At 50.0% G+C, this 18,122-nt stretch overlaps 8 protein-coding genes across 8 annotated transcripts; 5 read left to right on the forward strand and 3 right to left on the reverse strand.

Annotated features, from left to right (window-relative positions):
* Nucleotides 1-195: 195 nt before the first annotated feature.
* Nucleotides 196-2,189, forward strand: K460DRAFT_391099 (alpha/beta-hydrolase; the record flags this gene model as incomplete). Its single annotated transcript, XM_040935814.1, has 2 exons — nucleotides 196-728; nucleotides 779-2,189. The coding sequence occupies 2 exons, from the start codon at nucleotides 199-201 to the stop codon at nucleotides 1,785-1,787; spliced, it is 1,539 nt and encodes a 512-aa protein (XP_040793207.1). The 3' UTR covers nucleotides 1,788-2,189.
* K460DRAFT_423158 (Cloroperoxidase) lies at nucleotides 1,875-3,397 on the reverse strand (the record flags this gene model as incomplete). Its single annotated transcript, XM_040938198.1, has 4 exons — nucleotides 1,875-2,242; nucleotides 2,292-2,389; nucleotides 2,451-3,046; nucleotides 3,097-3,397. The coding sequence occupies 4 exons, from the start codon at nucleotides 3,395-3,397 to the stop codon at nucleotides 1,963-1,965; spliced, it is 1,275 nt and encodes a 424-aa protein (XP_040793208.1). The 3' UTR covers nucleotides 1,875-1,962.
* Nucleotides 3,398-5,650: 2,253 nt separating this feature from the next.
* Nucleotides 5,651-6,844, forward strand: K460DRAFT_361411 (carbohydrate-binding module family 18 protein). The gene has a single exon (XM_040932451.1). The coding sequence runs from the start codon at nucleotides 5,660-5,662 to the stop codon at nucleotides 6,644-6,646; it is 987 nt and encodes a 328-aa protein (XP_040793209.1). The 5' UTR covers nucleotides 5,651-5,659; the 3' UTR covers nucleotides 6,647-6,844.
* Nucleotides 6,845-7,161: 317 nt separating this feature from the next.
* K460DRAFT_301916 (uncharacterized protein) lies at nucleotides 7,162-10,122 on the forward strand. The gene is made up of 2 exons (XM_040929888.1): nucleotides 7,162-7,502; nucleotides 7,596-10,122. The coding sequence occupies exons 1-2, from the start codon at nucleotides 7,239-7,241 to the stop codon at nucleotides 10,059-10,061; spliced, it is 2,730 nt and encodes a 909-aa protein (XP_040793210.1). The 5' UTR covers nucleotides 7,162-7,238; the 3' UTR covers nucleotides 10,062-10,122.
* Nucleotides 10,123-10,156: 34 nt separating this feature from the next.
* On the reverse strand, nucleotides 10,157-11,755 carry K460DRAFT_391103 (uncharacterized protein). The gene is made up of 3 exons (XM_040935815.1): nucleotides 11,460-11,755; nucleotides 11,303-11,407; nucleotides 10,157-11,255 (listed from the first exon to the last, which is right to left on the reverse strand). Exons 1-3 carry the CDS (start codon nucleotides 11,640-11,642, stop codon nucleotides 10,317-10,319), a joined length of 1,227 nt encoding a protein of 408 aa, XP_040793211.1. The 5' UTR covers nucleotides 11,643-11,755; the 3' UTR covers nucleotides 10,157-10,316.
* Nucleotides 11,756-13,096: 1,341 nt separating this feature from the next.
* On the forward strand, nucleotides 13,097-14,834 carry K460DRAFT_372844 (amino acid transporter; the record flags this gene model as incomplete). The annotated part of the gene is made up of 4 exons (XM_040934539.1): nucleotides 13,097-13,305; nucleotides 13,354-13,467; nucleotides 13,533-13,615; nucleotides 13,669-14,834. The coding sequence occupies 4 exons, from the start codon at nucleotides 13,097-13,099 to the stop codon at nucleotides 14,832-14,834; spliced, it is 1,572 nt and encodes a 523-aa protein (XP_040793212.1).
* Nucleotides 14,835-16,307: 1,473 nt separating this feature from the next.
* K460DRAFT_274527 (acyl-CoA N-acyltransferase) lies at nucleotides 16,308-16,901 on the forward strand (the record flags this gene model as incomplete). Its single annotated transcript, XM_040927965.1, has 2 exons — nucleotides 16,308-16,533; nucleotides 16,600-16,901. The coding sequence occupies 2 exons, from the start codon at nucleotides 16,308-16,310 to the stop codon at nucleotides 16,899-16,901; spliced, it is 528 nt and encodes a 175-aa protein (XP_040793213.1).
* A 227-nt stretch (nucleotides 16,902-17,128) lies between these two features.
* On the reverse strand, nucleotides 17,129-17,903 carry K460DRAFT_350681 (acyl-CoA N-acyltransferase; the record flags this gene model as incomplete). The annotated part of the gene is made up of 2 exons (XM_040931518.1): nucleotides 17,129-17,532; nucleotides 17,603-17,903. 2 exons carry the CDS (start codon nucleotides 17,901-17,903, stop codon nucleotides 17,129-17,131), a joined length of 705 nt encoding a protein of 234 aa, XP_040793214.1.
* Between the last annotated feature and the right edge of the window lie 219 nt (nucleotides 17,904-18,122).

The following is an 18,122-nucleotide window of genomic DNA, read 5'->3' on the forward strand; positions in this document are numbered from 1 at the left end:
AACAGTTAACTCAAGCTGGTATTGACGTCAGTGGGATGATAGACACCAGGCGTGGATTGCACGACTCGAGTAATAAATCTCCGACCATATCGAGCGACAATCCTCTGCCAAGGCATCTTTTTAAGAGTTATTTAAAAGTCATTCTTCTTCTACTGTGATGAATCTTCAAACATTGCTGCATTCTCTTTGCTCCCAGTCATGGTACTCTTTTCAGCAGCCCTTTTGGCGGTTGTTCAATTCCAGACTGTGGCCGCCATTCGATCCTTAACTATCGACACTACCTCGGGGTCAGTGCAGGGCTTCATATGTGACAAAACACCGAATGTTGCACAGTTCCTTGGCATCCCGTTCGCAGAACCACCGGTAGGAGCGCGACGTTGGCTTCCACCATCGCCAAAGTCTAGGGAGGAGGGCAAAATCGATGCAACAAGCTTCGGTCCTTCGTGTCCTCAATTCGAAATCGACGCGAGCGTCGAACCATCTGTCTATTTGATCGACGCCCCCGAGTTTAACATCACCCCGAAGGATGATCAAAATGAAGACTGCTTGTCGATCAACGTATGGACGCCTTGGGATGAGACGCAAAATCAGGGCGATGCAACCGAATCGTTGCCGGTAATTGTGTGGCTCTATGGCGGAGGCTTCACTGGCGGAGGTGCAACGTCGCCCTATTATAATCCAACTTCATGGATTGAGAGAAGCGGGAAACACATTGTTGTCGGAATCAAGTAAGCTGAGACTCGAAACCCAATCAAGCCGTTTGCTGATCAAAGGCCAGCTACCGCGTTAACATATTTGGCTTTCCTAATGCAGCAGGTCTTCCAGCCGGAGAACAAAACCTGGGCATTCTGGACCAGCGCCTAGGTTTAGAATGGATTCGCGACAACATCGCCAAGTTTGGCGGCGACCCTGATCGCATTACTCTCTGGGGTCAATCAGCAGGTGCGATGTCAGTCGACTACCACAACTTTGCGTATCCAGAAGACCCGATTGTCTCAGGTCTGATTATGAACTCTGGTGTTACAAAGCTACCCAAGATCAGTGCCGATGTTGAGCAAACAAACTTTACATTTGTAGCGGATCATTTTGGATGCTGTAAGGGTAGTGCTGCAGAGGAAGTCGAGTGTCTGCGAAACGTCAGTAGCTCGACCATTATGAGCTACTTGAAGGCTCGTGCCGATAACCGCACGACGCCGTCCCTAGGCTTCAGCCAATTCGTCGATAATCGCATCATATTCGCAGATTACACCGCTCGCGCTTTGGCCGGGAACTTCAGCCGCAAACCCGCCATCATCGGTAGCACCGAGAGCGAAGCCAACGGCGCTATGCCCTACAATCGCACATATGGCCCTAATCAAGCACTATCAGATGCATTGACTACAGCATTCTTCCTCTGTCCGACCGTCCAAACAACGCAGGACCGTTACACAGCTAACGCGACCACCTTCCGCTATATCTATAGTGGTAACTTTAGCAACATCTCGCCACTGTGGTGGGAAGGCGCGTATCATGCAGCTGAACTGCCATTGATTTTCGGCACCTACGGAATTGTAAGAGGCGAGGGCACAGAGCTTCAAAAGGAACTCAGCGAGAAAATGCAGGATTACTGGCTAGCATTTGCGGAGGATCCTGTTAACGGGTTGCCGAAGCTAGGATGGGAGAGCTATAAGCCGAGTGGCAACTTTGTGTTGTTCGGGAAAGACAATCAAGCCGTGACAACTGTCCCAGCGAGTAAGTTGGAAGCTCCGTGTCATGCGAAGCCAAGCGGGCTGCCTCTACCTGCGTAAGATTGATATCTGTCGCTTCAAGCTCGTACAGGTATTGCACTGAGGTCCCAATGCCCAAAGCTCAAGATTTCAACATCAAAAATCCCTCGTGTATATAGTTCTCCCATGCTTATACTTATATGTACTTCATAATATATCGTCACTCGTTTCTCGTCGCCATCCTCATATCAGTCAACTAGCCGTAAACGGCCTGCCTAGTATACCCCGGGAATTGCTGCAACTGCTTCTGATCAATTGCCTTCAACTGTGGACAACCTAGTCCTCCTACCACCCTCCCAATAACATTCTTGAGCTGATCGAGTGCGCCAAGAAGAATATCAGGCTTCGCTTGTGCAGAGAGCTGATACACGAAACAGGCGAGGTTGTTCCCTTGTAGTAAAGTTCCTGAGTTGAACACCCCCCCTGTGAGATTGGCGATGTCCACGCCGGTGAAAGAGTTCGTGGTTCCGGTGTTGCTTCGAGCTGGTTAGTACGATGGAAGTTATTGAGGGAAGGTGTACTCACCCGCCAATGTTGAGGAACTTTGGGTGTAGTTTGGCCGCGTTGATAGCATCAGCAAGGAAATAAGTAGTCTCATAAGGATATTCAACAGCGCGTTTGTACTGCTCGACACGTCAGCACACATCAATACGAGATCAACGTGACGGGTTCTGATGAACATACCCAGTTATCAGGAATACGCTCAGTTCCCTGTACAGCATTGTAGTTGCCGTTTGATCCTTGGATACCAAACCAAGACTGAATAACATCGTAGTTCAGCAGACCGATTGGGTTTTCAGCACTGTGGTTTGCCATGAAGCGGTAGATGAAGGTATACGCAGCGGGCTGCACAAGTACACCCGAGAAGGGGCCGTTGAAGAAGTAAGGATTATTGGCGACTTGCTTGTCAAATCGATGCGAGCGGAAGGAGGTTAGGGAGTCGAGAGTGACCTGGCCACCAGGTGAGTAGTCAATCAGTTCCTGAAACTGTTGGGAGACAGTCTTCCAGTTGTTGCCGGACTCATATAGGTCTGGTCTTGTTGGGGATGCATCGCCCTCATATTTATTATGGCTCCCTATAAGTCCGTTGCCTAGGATACCGGTTGCGCCGCCCTGTGCAAGGGAAGGTTTACCACCAATAGACCAGTTGAGGATGTCGCCATCGAGTGCTCCGCCGAGGGCAGAGAGGAAAATTGCGAGGACTGGGCCCATGCCGACTACTTTCGTTGTTGCATCGACGTACTGCTGAACGGAGGCATATCCATTATGTGGTAGGAAATCTTTCAATTGTTAGCGAATAACATGTCGAAGTGTTCTTCTTGATGCTCACTATGATTCGCAAATGCGTTCAAACCAGGGCATGGTCCTCTGAGATCACTGGAGCTGGGAGCCACATACTCATGACCACTGCCCTTGCTGACGTTGACATACTGTTTCTTCGCGTCGAATATCGGCACTGGCTCGAAGAGCGCTGTCGCTGCGTCTGCTCCTGCCTGCCGCTCAGCAAGAAATTTCTCAGCTCGTTTTAATAGCGTTGGGTCGTTGGCTGCGGCTTCAAGAATCGCAGCTGGGAAAGCATTGACGAGAGGAGCCAGAGTGGCTATGACCAACTGGAAAGTAGAGAGCTTCATGATGGTAATAATGGAGGAGATATTGATGACAATGTGATTTATTTGAATGGTCGAGCAAGTGAACTTATCGTATCCGTTATATAGGTCAGCAACATATAGCGTATGGCCATCAAAGCCCAAATTAGGACTACTCTTACAACGTCACAATGGGCCGCGATCAACCAGGTGCGTGGACACCATCCCGAATACTACAAATACACCACTAACCACGTGGAGCCTCTGGGCATGACCAAATCAGATTAGCATCTCGCCCCAAAACCCGAAAAGGCAGGAAATCTCTCTCGCAACAACAAAAAGAACCGCGGTCAACCACTACGCTGGGTGCCTTCCCCGCTGTCGATCTCTACACTGGCAATAAGGTTCTTTTGTAGTTAGCGTCGCGACATAGCTGATGTTAAAATAAAAAGATAGTCCACCAAGTTCGTGCTAGTGCTAGTCGTCCAGTCAGAGAGGCTGGAGACTACAACCATCCAGGGGTACTGCCGGAACTGGTGCATCCCGAGCGAGCATGACCAATCCCGCACAGCTTATTTCCGCCTCGTGTAAGCAATGATCGCCTTTCGACGTCAATGGAGGCTGCATAGTTTAACATGCATTTCAACTAAGATGCATTCAATGAGGGTGATGAGCGTCTTTGGTAGTGTATCTCGCCCCGCGCAGTTCTCGGCGTTTAAAGACGACCTTGGCATGTATTAAGGTTTTCAGAAGGCGACCGAGGTAATATTTTACCTCGGTGTGGCTTTGAATATATTGGATGGCTTTTGTCCCTTGCCTCCCAAATGATTCAGCCTGCGGAAACCTCTTTAGCATTGAAGCAATTGTGGGCTACATCGTGTTGTCAGCATGTGGTCAGTCGGCGGGAATCGAGATCTCTGCAGACGATCAAGCAGCAGAATTGTTGGTGTAAAGATGAAATTTCCTAATACTAATAGGACTGATAACGGCGAAGGCAAACATCTCAGCACTGGAGCAATCGTCGGATCGGGTAAGGAGATTCAGGGAGTCCAAGACTACAGTCCCCAGCTCGACTTAGGTTGATTGGGCTTGACCACATGACAAGATGTTACTAGCTGACTAGCGCGTAAAGGTTGCATCGTGGCAACCCCACTTTCTTGACTTTCTTGATCACATCGACTATCGACTCTCTAGCATACTTTCGTGATTTCTCTACTCAATCAAATAACCCCACGTCCGAATGTTGCTACTTTCGGGATGTTCCGTCGGCATTGACGGCCCCGTTCACCAAGCTGTATGACCTGAAATGATTACGTGGTGAGTAAATTGGGCGTCTACCTCGGCATCAAAAAAGAGTAGGAAAACAAGGCCAATGACAAAGCTATAGCTCATTGCGAAGGAATTCAATATTATAAATACAATTACTACCTCCCATCCATAACGAAACGTTGTGGAACCCACGAAGGCGTGCTTCCAGGATAAAGAAGAACTTACCCGGTAACGCGACAGTTAATCCGGTGCCTTGCATGGCCGATATTTGTTAAGAAGTTTCCACGATACTAACTGCGGTCGTCGTCATCACGGCCCCTGCGATCATCACTTTAAACGGTATTCCCGGCGCTTTGTATTTAGGCTTTTGGTCCATTGATTCCGACACAAATGAGGTTTATATCCACGCGACGTATTCTTTGATGCATGCCTACATTTTGGAAGATGCCCCACCTGGTCGCTGGTAAAGAGCCACTCACCCCAACTCCATGCGGCCCATGCGTGCCACCACGCCGAACCACGGAAATAGAACGAGATCGCCACAAGCTGGCCACTACGACGTGTAGTGTCGATAAAGTCGCAATTAACTCCAAGAGAATGAGAAATTTACCTCCAGTCCATCGTTTACACTATACAGTCTCTTGTTGACCTCATAAGTTCGAAAGCCGCAAGAGGCCCCACAATCGTACTCGTCTGGTCAATTCTATATTAGCAATAACGTGGTTTCCCGTACAGGTTTGTACGACCATCAAAATTGCAGCGCCTATTAACGCAATTGGCTTGGGAGGACATCTCTATTGGCCCATAGCAGTCTTGCCAGGCCCGTTTGAGCCCCATGTCTTCATAATATACTTGGCCAAGCAGCTCAGACCCTTATCTTCCTTATTGTATCCGCAAGTCTCTCCTACTCGCCTGCGTGGCTTCTTCAGCTTCCGCATAGCCATGGAAAGCTCTGCTATATACTTGGACTTCCTCCGCTAAATTCAAACCTCCCCCCTCCCCCCCCCTTCACTAGCCCGGTCATTCATACGAGCCATCATGCAGTGGATTTCAATCACGCTGGTGGTAGCCCTAGGCTTCTCAGGAGCATCCGCTGCCACTGATTCCGTATTCAATGCCAAATTCGACCTAGACCAAACGGCTCGTCTCTACGCTACCGATGAATTGAGACACACACCTCAACCATTCCACAAACGGAACGCGACAACACCAAACCTGTTTGCGCGGTCTCTCAATCACTTGTTTCCTCGTCAGACTGTTGGAAGGTGCGGGGCTGCGGGCGGCGGCGCTAGATGCCCGAATAATCAATGCTGCTCGAGCTTCGACTTCTGTGGAACAGATTTTGAACATTGCGCTCTTCTTGTAGGGTGTCAACCTGAATATGGACGATGTGGTGATGTAACACCGGAACCAACGCCTGCACCCACCCCTACGCCAACTCCCACTCCGACCCCGACTCCTTTGCCACCCTCCAGTTCGACTGTGCGACCACCTTCGAGCTCAATTGTTGTGCCTTCCAGCTCGTCCGTACTACCGCCGCTTCCATCAGGCAGTCTCATTATCTCACCAAACGGCCAATGTGGAAACGTGACGACATGCGCCGGATCAAGCTTCGGACGGTGCTGCTCAGAGTTCTACTACTGCGGCAATAGCATCGACTTTTGTGGCGCAGGTTGTCGCCCTGGTTTCGGGTCTTGTAATGGTGGCTCGCCGCCTCTACCCCCATCTTCTGTTCCAGTTCCTATCCCAAGTTCATCGTCCATACGACCAACCCCGACTCCGACTCCGACGCCTACACCCACACCCACACCTACGCCAACGCCCACACCAAGCCCATCTTCAACGGCTCCAGCTGTTCCAACTAATGTCAGCACAAACGGAAGATGCGGAGAAGAAGGTAACGGCATGACATGTCAGGGTTCGACGTTTGGAAGGTGCTGTTCGGACTATGGGTGGTGTGGAAGTGCAGACGACTTCTGTAGGCTCAGTTGGGGGTGCAGACCGCAGTTTGGGACGTGTGGATAGAAAAGTTTCGGAGGCGTTGAGAAGATGCGATAGAAGTCGGCCATTTAGAGGTTGACATTTGTACATATGACCGCGACTAGACCTTACACTGGTGAAACTCATCGCCTTACTTCAGGTGAGAGATGTCTGCCTAGAACGGGGAAGGCTCCTGTAACTGTTGGAGGGCGAGTAGATATCATTTATGGATACTCTTTACCTTCTATATCTCATCGATGCTAGAAGTGGTCACAAATAATTGCGTACATGGATGATGTGGGAGAAAGCCACGACCCAGACTATGGAGTATTTGCCGCCCAGAACATAAAAGACTACGCAATCTGGGATTATTGATCGTTCGTACCTCCCAGTCTAATGGTGCTTATTAAAGGATTGAAAGAGTTAGGTGGTGGTTGTGTATATGACAATGACTTGGCGCAAGGCCAAAGAGTTTACGCGTGATCGCGCGTTCTCGATGACGTGTTTGATTTCTCGCTTAGCGCGTCGCCCTTTCACTTCGCGATCGAAAGCCTCCCTCGCCACCTGCCCCTGACGAAAACAAAGACGATCTTGGTTCCTCTAATTGCTTCATAAAAAAGGCTTTCCTGCTCGCAAAATGACCTCTTCCTCGATTACTAGTGCAAACTCCGCGTCACAAAAGTCCACACCCGCGTCATCACCACCACCAGCCGATATGGATACAGAAGGTGTGTCAAAGTCGATGCAGGAGGAAGAGCAACGCATGAGATCACAGCGCGAGAAACATGACGCGAAACGCGACGCGCAATTAGAGAAAGAGAGACAAGAGGACATTAAGAGTGGAAAAGACATTTTGGATAAAAAGTTCCAGCAATTGGAGTTCTTGATGAACAAAAGTAAGGTTAGTACAAAGGTTACCTCGGAGATGCGCAATTCAGACTATATGAAAGGCATTGCGAGAGTATGTGGACCGGCTCTGACATTTCTGATGTAGTTGTACGCGACGGTCATGCTTGCGCAAATGCAACGACAAGAAGACGAAGAGAAAGCACAAGACGAGAAGACACAGGGCCAAACCTCGAAACGAGAAAAGAAAGCCGAGCAAGTGGCAGCCGAGTCACAACGACGAGCGACACGCGGTTCGGTAGCAAGCGGGGCATCGAAGTCAAAAATAGAGGATGAAGATACAGCACCCAAGAAGAAGGGCCGCGGGCGACCGAAGAAGCAAGATGCGAAGATATCGAGCTACTTCAGAAAGGAAGATATCGAGAGTAAGACAGACATCAAGAATGTGGCCGACGCGCTGAAGGAGGCTGCGGACGAGGACAACATAAGGACAGGTGACGTTGGCATACAGAACCTTAGGTCAGCGCGACAACCGAAACTGGTCACAGGGGGCACAATGCGGTCATACCAGCTGGAAGGACTTGAGTGGATGCTGTCACTCTACGAGAACGGTATCAATGGCATTCTGGCGGACGAAATGGGCCTGGGCAAGACTATCCAAACAATCGCCATGCTCGCGCATCTGTGGGAGAACAAGTCTTACGGTCCCTTCTTGATCGCTGCACCTCTCAGCACGACGAGCAACTGGGTCGCAGAGTTTGAAAAGTGGACACCAAGCTTGCCGGTCATGCTATACCATGGTGATAAGAAGGAGCGGGAGAGATTGCGCAATACAAGACTTCGGAACCCTGGGACGGACCAGTTTCCTATCATGGTCACCAGCTACGAGATCTGCATGAACGATCGGAAGTATCTCACTAGCTTTGGTTGGCAATTCATCATCATTGATGAAGGACATCGTATCAAAAATCTCGATTGTCGCCTTATCCGCGAACTACAGCAGTTCCAGTCCGCCAATCGTCTGCTCATTACTGGTACACCGCTCCAGAACAATCTTACTGAATTATGGTCATTATTGCACTTCCTTCTACCAACGGTGTTCGACAAGCTCTCAACATTCGAAAGCTGGTTCGACTTTTCTGGCCTGAAGGACAAGTCGAGCTACGAGCAGTTGCTTTCAGAAGAACGGCAACAATATCTCGTAAAATCACTGCACGCTGTATTAAAGCCGTTTTTGCTACGCCGTGTGAAGACAGATGTTGAGAGTTTGATGCCCAAGAAGCGGGAGTATATCCTATTCGCACCTCTTACAGCAATGCAGCGTGAGTTGTACCAGGCCATCCTCGATGGTACAAGCCGTTCATTCCTAGAGGAGAAGGCAGTCGAGAGACTTAGCGTTGGCCTCAACAGCGGAGCAGCAACACCTCTTAGTATCCGCAGCAATAATGGTAGCCGAAAGCGGAACGCGTTATCAGATGTCAGTACTCCTAACAAAAGCGCAAAGACATCTCGTGCAGGAACACCAGCGTCCGTCGCATCCAATCTCAGCCGCACTCGACCAAGGAGGAACTATGAAGAAGTCAGCGACACGCAGTACTTTGCAGACTTGAACAAAGAGGATAGCGAGCCTGAGGAGGAAGATGAGCTCGATTCTGAGGGAGAAGAGGAGAAGATACGTGCTGCGACGTTCGAAATTGCAAAGCGGCAACTCATGCAGAAGAAGCTGGGTAACCCCGTCATGCAGCTCCGACTGTGCTGTAACTCACCCTACAACTTCTTTAACCCGTTTATCAAGGCGGATACAGACGGTTCTGAGATATTCGCATCGGAGACTGAACCTGATGAGAGCCTTGTAAGCACGTCAGGGAAGATGCTACTACTCGATTCTCTGTTGCCGGAGTTAATAAGAAGGGGCCACAAGGTGCTGATCTTCAGCCAATTCACAACAACGCTCGATCTTCTCGGCCATTATCTCGACTTGCGGTCCTGGAAGTATGCTCGCATCGACGGCTCAGTCGCGCAATCTGATCGTCAAGCACAGATCTTGGCGTTTAACAAACCGTCCGAGGCGAAAGAAGCGACAGACATCTTCATCCTATCTACTCGAGCGGGCGGCCAGGGCATCAATCTCGCAGCCGCTGACACCGTCATTCTCTTCGATAGTGACTGGAACCCACAGCAAGACCTCCAAGCAATGGACCGTGCACATCGCATCGGGCAAACGAGAAACGTCATTGTGTACCGCTTCGCGACACGCAACACTGTCGAGCAGAAGCTACTCGAGAGTGCTGAAGGGAAACGACGGCTTGAGAAACTTGTCATTCGCAAAGGCGGCGTCCGAAATGATAGAGGCAAAACTAGCGGCGTTGAGAAGGAGCAAGAAGTTGAAGAGTTGCAGAAGCTGCTCAGAAGAAGCGACGGTGAACGGTTTGACATTGAGGGCACTGAAAGCGGAAATCTTCTGGGGGAGGAGGAAATGGAAATCTTGCTAGATAGGAGCGATGACGCATATGAGAGGGCGGAGAAAGGATTGGATATAGGTGGAGACGGGGCGGTTTTCCAGGCTGTGGGGAAGAGAGATGAAGGTGCTCTGATGGAGGGGTTGAAAGCATAGAGCTGGTAGGGTATTAAGACAATCAGTGATTTAGGATTAATAATTATTGAAGAAACGGAATATTAATATCGAATGCTTTTTTCATGCATCTGTCTATCACCATGTCCTAAACGCAATTTACCATCGCGCCTGATTTCCATTTTTGAGATTACGCCGGTTTCCCTTTATGGTATCTACTCTATCTAGGAGTGAAAAAGATTGCAAAGATTTAATTTTGTCCCCTCCATGGGGTCGCCTCATACCCTCTCCTGCCATTTACTGTGGCAAGACCAATATCCCGGGCGTATCACTTCTCCGCCTCGTATCACTGCCAACTTCCCACGCTGTGTCTTTTCGAATAAACAACTCTTGTCTACTGCCCTGGCTGTCTCTATCGGGCTCCAGCTCTTGCCACTCATATCCCGCTCTATTACTCCTATCCCATGCTAGTGGTGGCTGATTGGTTCGTCCACTCGTGAACGGCAACGGATTCTCATTGATATTGCCGTCGTCCTCGTCTACGCGGCTTCGCGTCTGTGATGAACTGATTTTGCTGCGCTTCAGTGTAGAAAGCTGGTAGCTTTGTTGCTTTGTTGCGCTGGTGCTATTAGGACCATTGGAGCCGTATTCGTTCGATGAGCCGAACCCTGCTTTTACGCCGCTGCCTGTGTCGAAGCTGCGGATGAAGGATTTTAGACAGGGTATTGTGCCCGCTATCAGAGAAACGCAAAGTTGGCACTGATGGAATATAATCGCTGGTGTGCGGTCCACGCCAGGGTTGCTGGTCGATAACGAGCGGATCCACGTTTTTAGAAATAGGCCGGCGAGTGGGATGAGAGGTAGTCGGAAAGAAAAGACTGCAAGAACTTGTAGTTTGACGATGACGGACATGTGGAGTTGCCAGCATAGGTATGCAGGAATAATGACAAGGATAATGTCGGTGATTGCGTCTGTGGCCACAACGAATTGGTAGCGGGCGATGATGGTAGGGCAGGTCTCCGACGGGCTTTTAGGGGCCATGCTTTCCGGTGAGCAGCCGGCTGATACAAGAAAGCTAGCAAGAACTGTCCAAGCAGCTACGCAGCCAGTGACAACATTGCAGATCTGCCATGCTGTTCTCATATCGCGGGTGAAGAGGCGTTGTATGAGTAGGATTGTAGCGATTTTCGAGAAGCCGAGGGAGACATAGAGGGCGATTTGAGTTCCGAACTGGGCCTGGTAGAGTATTAGTCGAAGCGAAGGAAATGGAACTGAGAGCGTACTTTGGCCATTGCTGCGTACTTATCTACGCTGAGGAGGTCAAATGTCTTTCCTAGACCAGCAGAAAGAGAGACTAGGAGGAGGGAGAACTGTACGAGACAGGCAACCTGTAGATATCAGTCTACTGTGTTTTGTATCCTGGTTGAGGTAATAACTGACCTGCGCAAGCGCCATTGCTGCATCGTCGAAGCCTAATACATGCCATTTGATGAAGCATCGTGCGAGGAAGGTGAGACTCGAGTACGTGAACGCTAAAAATGCAACGATGTAAAGAACTCCACTACGATCGTCAGGCGTAACTATAGCCCATCGATGGCCAGCTTCGAGCGACGAGTCAGCCATTCTTCATAGTAAATCACTAGAGCGTCGAGAGGCAGCTATAGAAGGGAACTAAGCCCGGATATAGCTTTGCTGACATGCGCTCTGTCGGCGGCCGCACAAGGGGCACATCATCGTTACACTGGATGAACGCACAATATCTTGTGTTATTATATCGGGTGAGGATTTTCTACGATACATCAACCGTCCGAAGGTACGGGTTCATCAACCCTGCGTCCTATGCAAAGAAACTGCTAAAGTAATGCTTAGCAGCAAGCCACATAAACTCATGGTAGGGACCTTTGCCGTGGCGTTCTTATTTTGAGACACTTTGTTGTGTGATTGTGATTGCCGTGCATTAAGCCCTCAATAGGTGGCTTACGTTGCTCCGGTCTGTGCCCGAAGGAACGGTAAGCGAAAGAGTCGAGCAGCAAACGAGATGAACGAGCTGCAGCCATGTCGGAGGTCCCGACAATTCGGAAGTTAATTGGTCGTATGAGGATGCACCGCAGACATAATGCATGTGTAGCGGTATTAAGTTATGTGTAGCGTAAGGTGTTTCGTATTGGAGGTCTACGCGGCATTCACTCTCCTGAGTGGCTACAAAAATAATTGGCGACGTCTAATTGTTCCCATGTCTGCTGTGTACATCTGATAAAGAGCACGAACGCCAGGAGGAAGTTGATGAGGCACGAGATGAAGAGTGTTTGGCTTGACGGGACGCGGTGGGTCCCGTGCCATGGCCGGGCACTAGACCAAAGGAGTGCTAGAGCAGATCCTATCACTCCACCCTTGTTCTTAACATCCACCACATCCCTTGACATGTTACTTGCGCAACTTTTTTCTCGACTGGCTCGGCAGGGTCGATTTCACCCTTCTCTCTCGCTCCCGCATGGTACGCGGGCACTAATTCGGCGGAGCGGCAATTCCGCAGTCCCACTTCCCCGTTAGGACACTTGAGGTCTGGCCAGCTAATCTATACCCTACACCGCTACGCAGTGGCGGCTATTGCTCGTAATCGCATGACCTGTAGACGAGTAATCTTGCCGCCTCTGTATCCATGTGCTCTCACGCTAGCTTGAGGCGAGAACGACGCTCGAGCTCACAGTGCGCGGATACAAGCCTCCGCGTGTTCGCCTCGCCAAATGGCATATGGCGGGGCAGCTTCCTTTCGAGGGTGACCTCCGACTGGTTTCCACGTTGATGGGAAGACGAGGGTTGTATAATGCTTGCGTAGGCCGGCTAGGCCTCGACTAGCGGCAATTTGTAACATTTTGCTTTCAGAGACGCACTACCCATGGCGAATTGTTATCGTTCCAAAAGTCTCCTTCTCTCCTACTAGAGGGAGGCTCTTTTCTTCCCTACTTGCTTTTTCTTCGTCACCCAACCAATACCGTTCTGACGGTATTCTCACCATCCTAGTTTTGCTTTTTCCATCACCTCCTCTGAGATCGACTGTAGTTTCAAGGGCTTACAGCATGTCGGACACGAAGGCAGAGGCTGATGTCCAGCCTCGCGACAGCGAGTCGCAGGAGAGCCCCATAGTGTCGGAGAAGAAGGGAACATATGACGATCAGAAGGACATGCATCGGATGGGTAAGACCCAGGAGCTTCGAAGGAACTTCCGATTTGTGTCCATCTTTGGGTATTCCATGATCTTAATGGCATCGTGGGAGACAGTTTTGACGTGAGCTTGATCTACCTGAATCGCAGACATCAATTGACATTTAATCAGCACCCTAGCCGTGCCATTCACGAATGGCGGTACCGGTGGTGCGATATTTGTTTATCTCGGCACAGCAATCGGCATGGGCTTCGTTATAGTGTCAATGGCTGAGATGGCCTCCATGTAGGTGCCAACGCATTCACTGAGCATATAAGCTGAGTGTATTATGTCGTCTAACGTAACCTTAGGGCACCGACTTCAGGTGGCCAGTACCACTGGGTCTCCGAATTTGCGCCTAAGAAGCATCAAAGGTTTCTTAGCTACCTAGTTGGTTCGTTGCTCTCGGAGCCAATCCTATACGGACTCCATGCTAACAACGTATAGGATGGCTTTGTGTACTAGGCTGGCAAACAGGTATTGCCTCTATCGCTTTCTTGGCAGGCGCACAAATACAAGGCCTCATCGTCCTCAACAACGACTCCTATGTGCCTCAACGATGGCACGGCACTCTCCTCGTCATCGCAGTTGCCAGCTTTGCTATCATCTTCAACACATTACTCGCTCGCAAACTACCCCTCATTGAAGGCACCGTCCTCGTCCTCCATATCTTTGGCTTTTTCGCCGTATTCATTACGATGTGGGTCCTTGGTGCCCGAAGCAAGACCAGCGAGGTTTTCGGCTCCTTCCAAGACAACGGCGGGTGGGGAAGCGTGGGCCTTTCCTGTTTGATAGGCCAACTGGGTCCTGCTTTTGCTCTGCTCGGATCAGACGCAGCGACACATATGAGCGAGGAGCTAAGAGACGCGGCACATACCCTACCGAGGGCCATGATCTGGACCGCTATCGTGAATAGCATATTGGGTTTCCTCATGCTGATTACTTTCTGCTTTTTTGTTGGCGACATCGGAAGCGTCCTTACTACTACGACAGGCCAGCCGCATATTCAGATCATGTTCAACGCTACACAGTCCACTGCCGGGGCCACGGCGCTCGCTTGTATCACGATCACCATGGCCATTTTTGGATGTGTCAACAACGTTGCGACCTGCTCCCGCCAGCTGTTTGCTTTCGCACGCGATCATGGCGTTCCTTTTGGTGCTTTCCTATCCCGCGTCCAGCCCGGTTGGGACATTCCGCTCAACTCGGTTATTGTATCTTTCGCGGTATCGGTCATATTGTCCATGATCAACCTCGGCAGCACCGTGGCTTTCAACTCGATCGCATCTCTCGGTACATGCGCGCTGATCTCTTCTTACATCATATCAATTTCCTGCATTTTCCTCAAGCGCTGGCGGCACGAGCCACTCCTCCCATCGCGCTTCAACCTCGGCAGGGCCGGCATCTATGTCAACGGCATAGCAGTCGCTTACCTCTGCATAGCGTTCGTATTCGCTTTCTTCCCACCGACCCCGCTGCCGACGCCCGACCTGATGAACTGGAACATCTTGATTTATGGCATTGTAGTAATCTTTTCACTGGCCTACTTTTTTGTGAAGGGACGAAAGATATACGTTGGGCCCGTGGAGTACATCAACAGGAACGTATTGTGAGCGCTCGACATCAGCAAAAAGACTGTATATACCTTTTCGTCACGTCCAAAAGTTTACTAGAAGAGGTCCAAAATAGACACTTGTACATGAATATAACGACCACCCTTTGTGATTTTGGGATTCGTCTATCTTCTAGTTTATACTGTGACCACAATAACCGTGACCTTCGAAGCACACGCTCCCTTTCCTATTGTATACACAAAACTTGCTAGTCCATAGCTAGTGCTCACAAGCGACGCAATTCAAGGCACATGAGTTTAGTGTCTACAACTATCGACTCGCTCAGATCGCATGAGCAACACCCGTATCCATCTTTGGAAGCTGCTAATTTTTTCCAAAAGACGCTCGCAATTTCAGCTCAAACATGAATCACACGTGTGCCTTCAAACCTGGGGTGCTTAGCCTGAATACAAGGTGTCCATACGCCAAGTCATATCCCTGCAGTCTTCTCGAGCCTGAGACGGAAGCTCCGATTTGGACTTTCCTCTCTAAGAAAACAGGGACGGGTTCATTTCTCAACATTCGCGCCGCAATATACGGCCCGCGCTTAGCTGCCGTAATTGCGGAGGCGACGTCGTGTACGCGAATTGAACTGTCGTATATGCACTGGCGCGCGGCTGGGGGAGTGGCTCCGAAGACATTGAGTCAAGGCTCACCGTAGGTTTGTGGTGCGGGAAGGATTAAGGTCTGAGGCAAGGCCGGAGGGATAACCCCTTTCAGTGGATGTCTGCACCGCGGCACGTATTCGATGGTCAAAAGAAAATCAGCTCCCAGCCGCTTTTGCAGCCATGGGCGCTGCATCATAGCCGTTACCATATCCATATAAGCCCAGCGAAAAGTGGTACGTCGACAGCGTGCTCCTCACGCCTACAAAAGTGCAAAAAAAAGGGGTCTTGCCGCGACTCGAACGCGGGGCCTCTCGCAAATTTGCTTAGATCACGGTGACAGAGGTCACGTGACTTTCCCTAAGCGAGAATCATACCACTAGCTGATTGGATGTTAGAGTTGATTTGATGGATGGTCGAATGGTAGACTTACACCACAAGACCGCTTCACGTGACTCGATGACAACAGGACAAGTTAGTAAACCTATTACCTTGGAGACATCTGTCCCTAAGGTGATCTCCACCCCTAGATGTCAAATTGTGACAGACAGCAGGAATGTGGGTCAATGCGATGTCGCTTCGAAATACGAGGCCCACCATTACGAATAGAATTTAGGAGCCACTTTGCAATGGCACATGCACCGATTGCCACGACCTAGCAAGAACTACAATGAGTGGAGTTCTAAAATCGTGTTTCTTACTATACGTCAAGCAGTCAAATGTTTATACTCATGTTTATCTTGTAAGAAAGCATGTAGGAGTAAATAACGCTACCGGCGGCTATAACCGGCCCATGTCAACCTGAACAAAAGCATATCCCTCCACTTAACTCAACCCCCAAACCCCAAACCCATGCACACAGTACAAAATGAGCCAAAACACAAGGTCCAAAGTGAAGGTTCGCCCCGCCCTATTCCCCGCCGACAAAGAAGCCGTCAGCAAATTATTCCTCGCATACGCACACTCCCTGCCCATTAGCCTGGACTTCCAAAACTTCGAGCACGAACTAGCAGAACTACCAGGCAAATACGGCGTTGAAAATGGCGGAGCGGTATTTCTCGCTTACACACCACTCGAAGCTCACACAAATGGACGTACATCAACATCATGTGCAGCAAACACCCATGTACCGCAGCAGTCATCACCACAACGGAGGACAGCGGAAGAGGAGCAAGTCATAGGATGTATAGCCCTCCGCTCATTCTCTTCTTCAAATTCTATTCCCACGTGCGAGCTTAAACGGCTTTATCTTGCGCCGGAGTCCCGTGGTCGGGGCGTCAGTAAGTTATTGCTGGATATGGCGATCCAGCAGGCGAGGGTGTTGGGGTACAAGGAGATATTGCTAGATACGTTGAGTAGTATGACGGCTGCGAGGGCGCTGTATATGAGATATGGGTTCGAGGAGATAGAGAGTTATTATGAGAGTGTGGAGGGTGCGGTGTTTTATCGGCTTGTGCTTTGAGGGGCGAGGGTTTGGTGACTAGCGATGGCTGGCGCGGTTTATTCGGAAATATGATGTGGGTGTGAGGTTTTGCATTGTTGGAGAGGTGAATGTAAGAGGTTGGCGTTGAAGAAGGCTGTGTATGGGATTTCGGGCGAGGGATGATACGTTCAGATTTTTCGTGATAGATTGGGGCGTTGTACTCATGGGAAACTTGTCTTCGCCTCAAGACCCTGTAGTTACATCATTTACCCCTTATCCTGCCCTTTCGCCCACATAAACAAAAGACTACCTCCTTCGACACCCTGTAGCGGATTCTCTTCACCTTCCGTGCAGTCAGCCACTATCTCGTCAAAACCGCAACGTAAGTAGAAAGGATCATTGTTGTGACTTGCAAGCACACTCGCATGAACGCCTTCTTCTCTGGCTCTTTCAAGCCCCCAGTGGACGAGTTCACGGCCAAGGCCACGATGCTCGTACGAAGGGTGTACGCAACACAAGGAAAGATACCAGTTTCGGGAGCGGGGAATGGAGTTTTTGGATGGTGACCAGTGATGTGAATAATACGGATAAGAGTCTTCCAAAATGGTGCGCTTATTGGGGTCGATGGCCCGGTTGACTGTTGACGGGAGGGGCCGGAAGGCGTCTGGACCTGAGAATATGATGCATCAGCAAACCTGAGAGATCGAATCTTTCGGCAGAAACTTGTCTCAAGGACTCACCAACGTCCACCCACTCAGCCTCTACCTTTTTTCTTCCCTCATCATCTCCTTGTCGCTGCCACACAGCTACACCGACCACCTTCTCCTCCCCCTTCTCTATAGTAATGGCGACGAGGATCTTATTGTTTGGCTCCCTCCAGCTGTGACGAATTTGTTCGTGCCAGAAGATTTCGACATCTTCCGGGTACTCGTGGCGATGGGGATGTATTACGCGGCCAAATAAAGCTTCGTCGAAGAATGCTGCGGTGCAGGCGGACACTATGGCCGGTTCGTCTGAGGGCGTGGCGAGACGGATCGGCATGGTGGAAAGAGCGAAACACCACCTGGGCAGCTATTGAAAGAATGAAGAGTTTAAAAGGCTTGGTATAAATTTTGGATAAGCAGAGCTGACATGGGAAAAGACCCGAGTTTCGGCTTATTATCCGCCGTACTGGTATTTATGACTGCCTATATAGGCAGCCGGGCTGGACTGGCAAGATATCTTGAAACGCATTGCTTTCGTATACTTTTAGCGAGTAAA

This window comes from Cucurbitaria berberidis (assembly GCF_010015615.1).
Source record: "Cucurbitaria berberidis CBS 394.84 unplaced genomic scaffold K460scaffold_1, whole genome shotgun sequence".
NCBI classification, from domain to species: Eukaryota; Fungi; Ascomycota; class Dothideomycetes; order Pleosporales; family Cucurbitariaceae; genus Cucurbitaria; species Cucurbitaria berberidis.

Excerpts from the sequence above, each read along its gene's own strand:
- K460DRAFT_301916 (XM_040929888.1), top strand. The coding sequence starts at position 7,239 with ATGACCTCTTCCTCGATTACTAGTGCAAACTCCGCGTCACAAAAGTCC. Across the intron at positions 7,503-7,595 it reads TCTTGATGAACAAAAGTAAG|TTGTACGCGACGGTCATGCT; the intron begins GTTAGTACAAAG and ends TTTCTGATGTAG.
- K460DRAFT_361411 (XM_040932451.1), top strand. The coding sequence starts at position 5,660 with ATGCAGTGGATTTCAATCACGCTGGTGGTAGCCCTAGGCTTCTCAGGA.
- K460DRAFT_391103 (XM_040935815.1), bottom strand. The coding sequence starts at position 11,642 with ATGGCTGACTCGTCGCTCGAAGCTGGCCATCGATGGGCTATAGTTACG. Across the intron at positions 11,408-11,459 it reads CAGCAATGGCGCTTGCGCAG|GTTGCCTGTCTCGTACAGTT; the intron begins GTCAGTTATTAC and ends TGATATCTACAG. Across the intron at positions 11,256-11,302 it reads AGTACGCAGCAATGGCCAAA|GCCCAGTTCGGAACTCAAAT; the intron begins GTACGCTCTCAG and ends ATACTCTACCAG.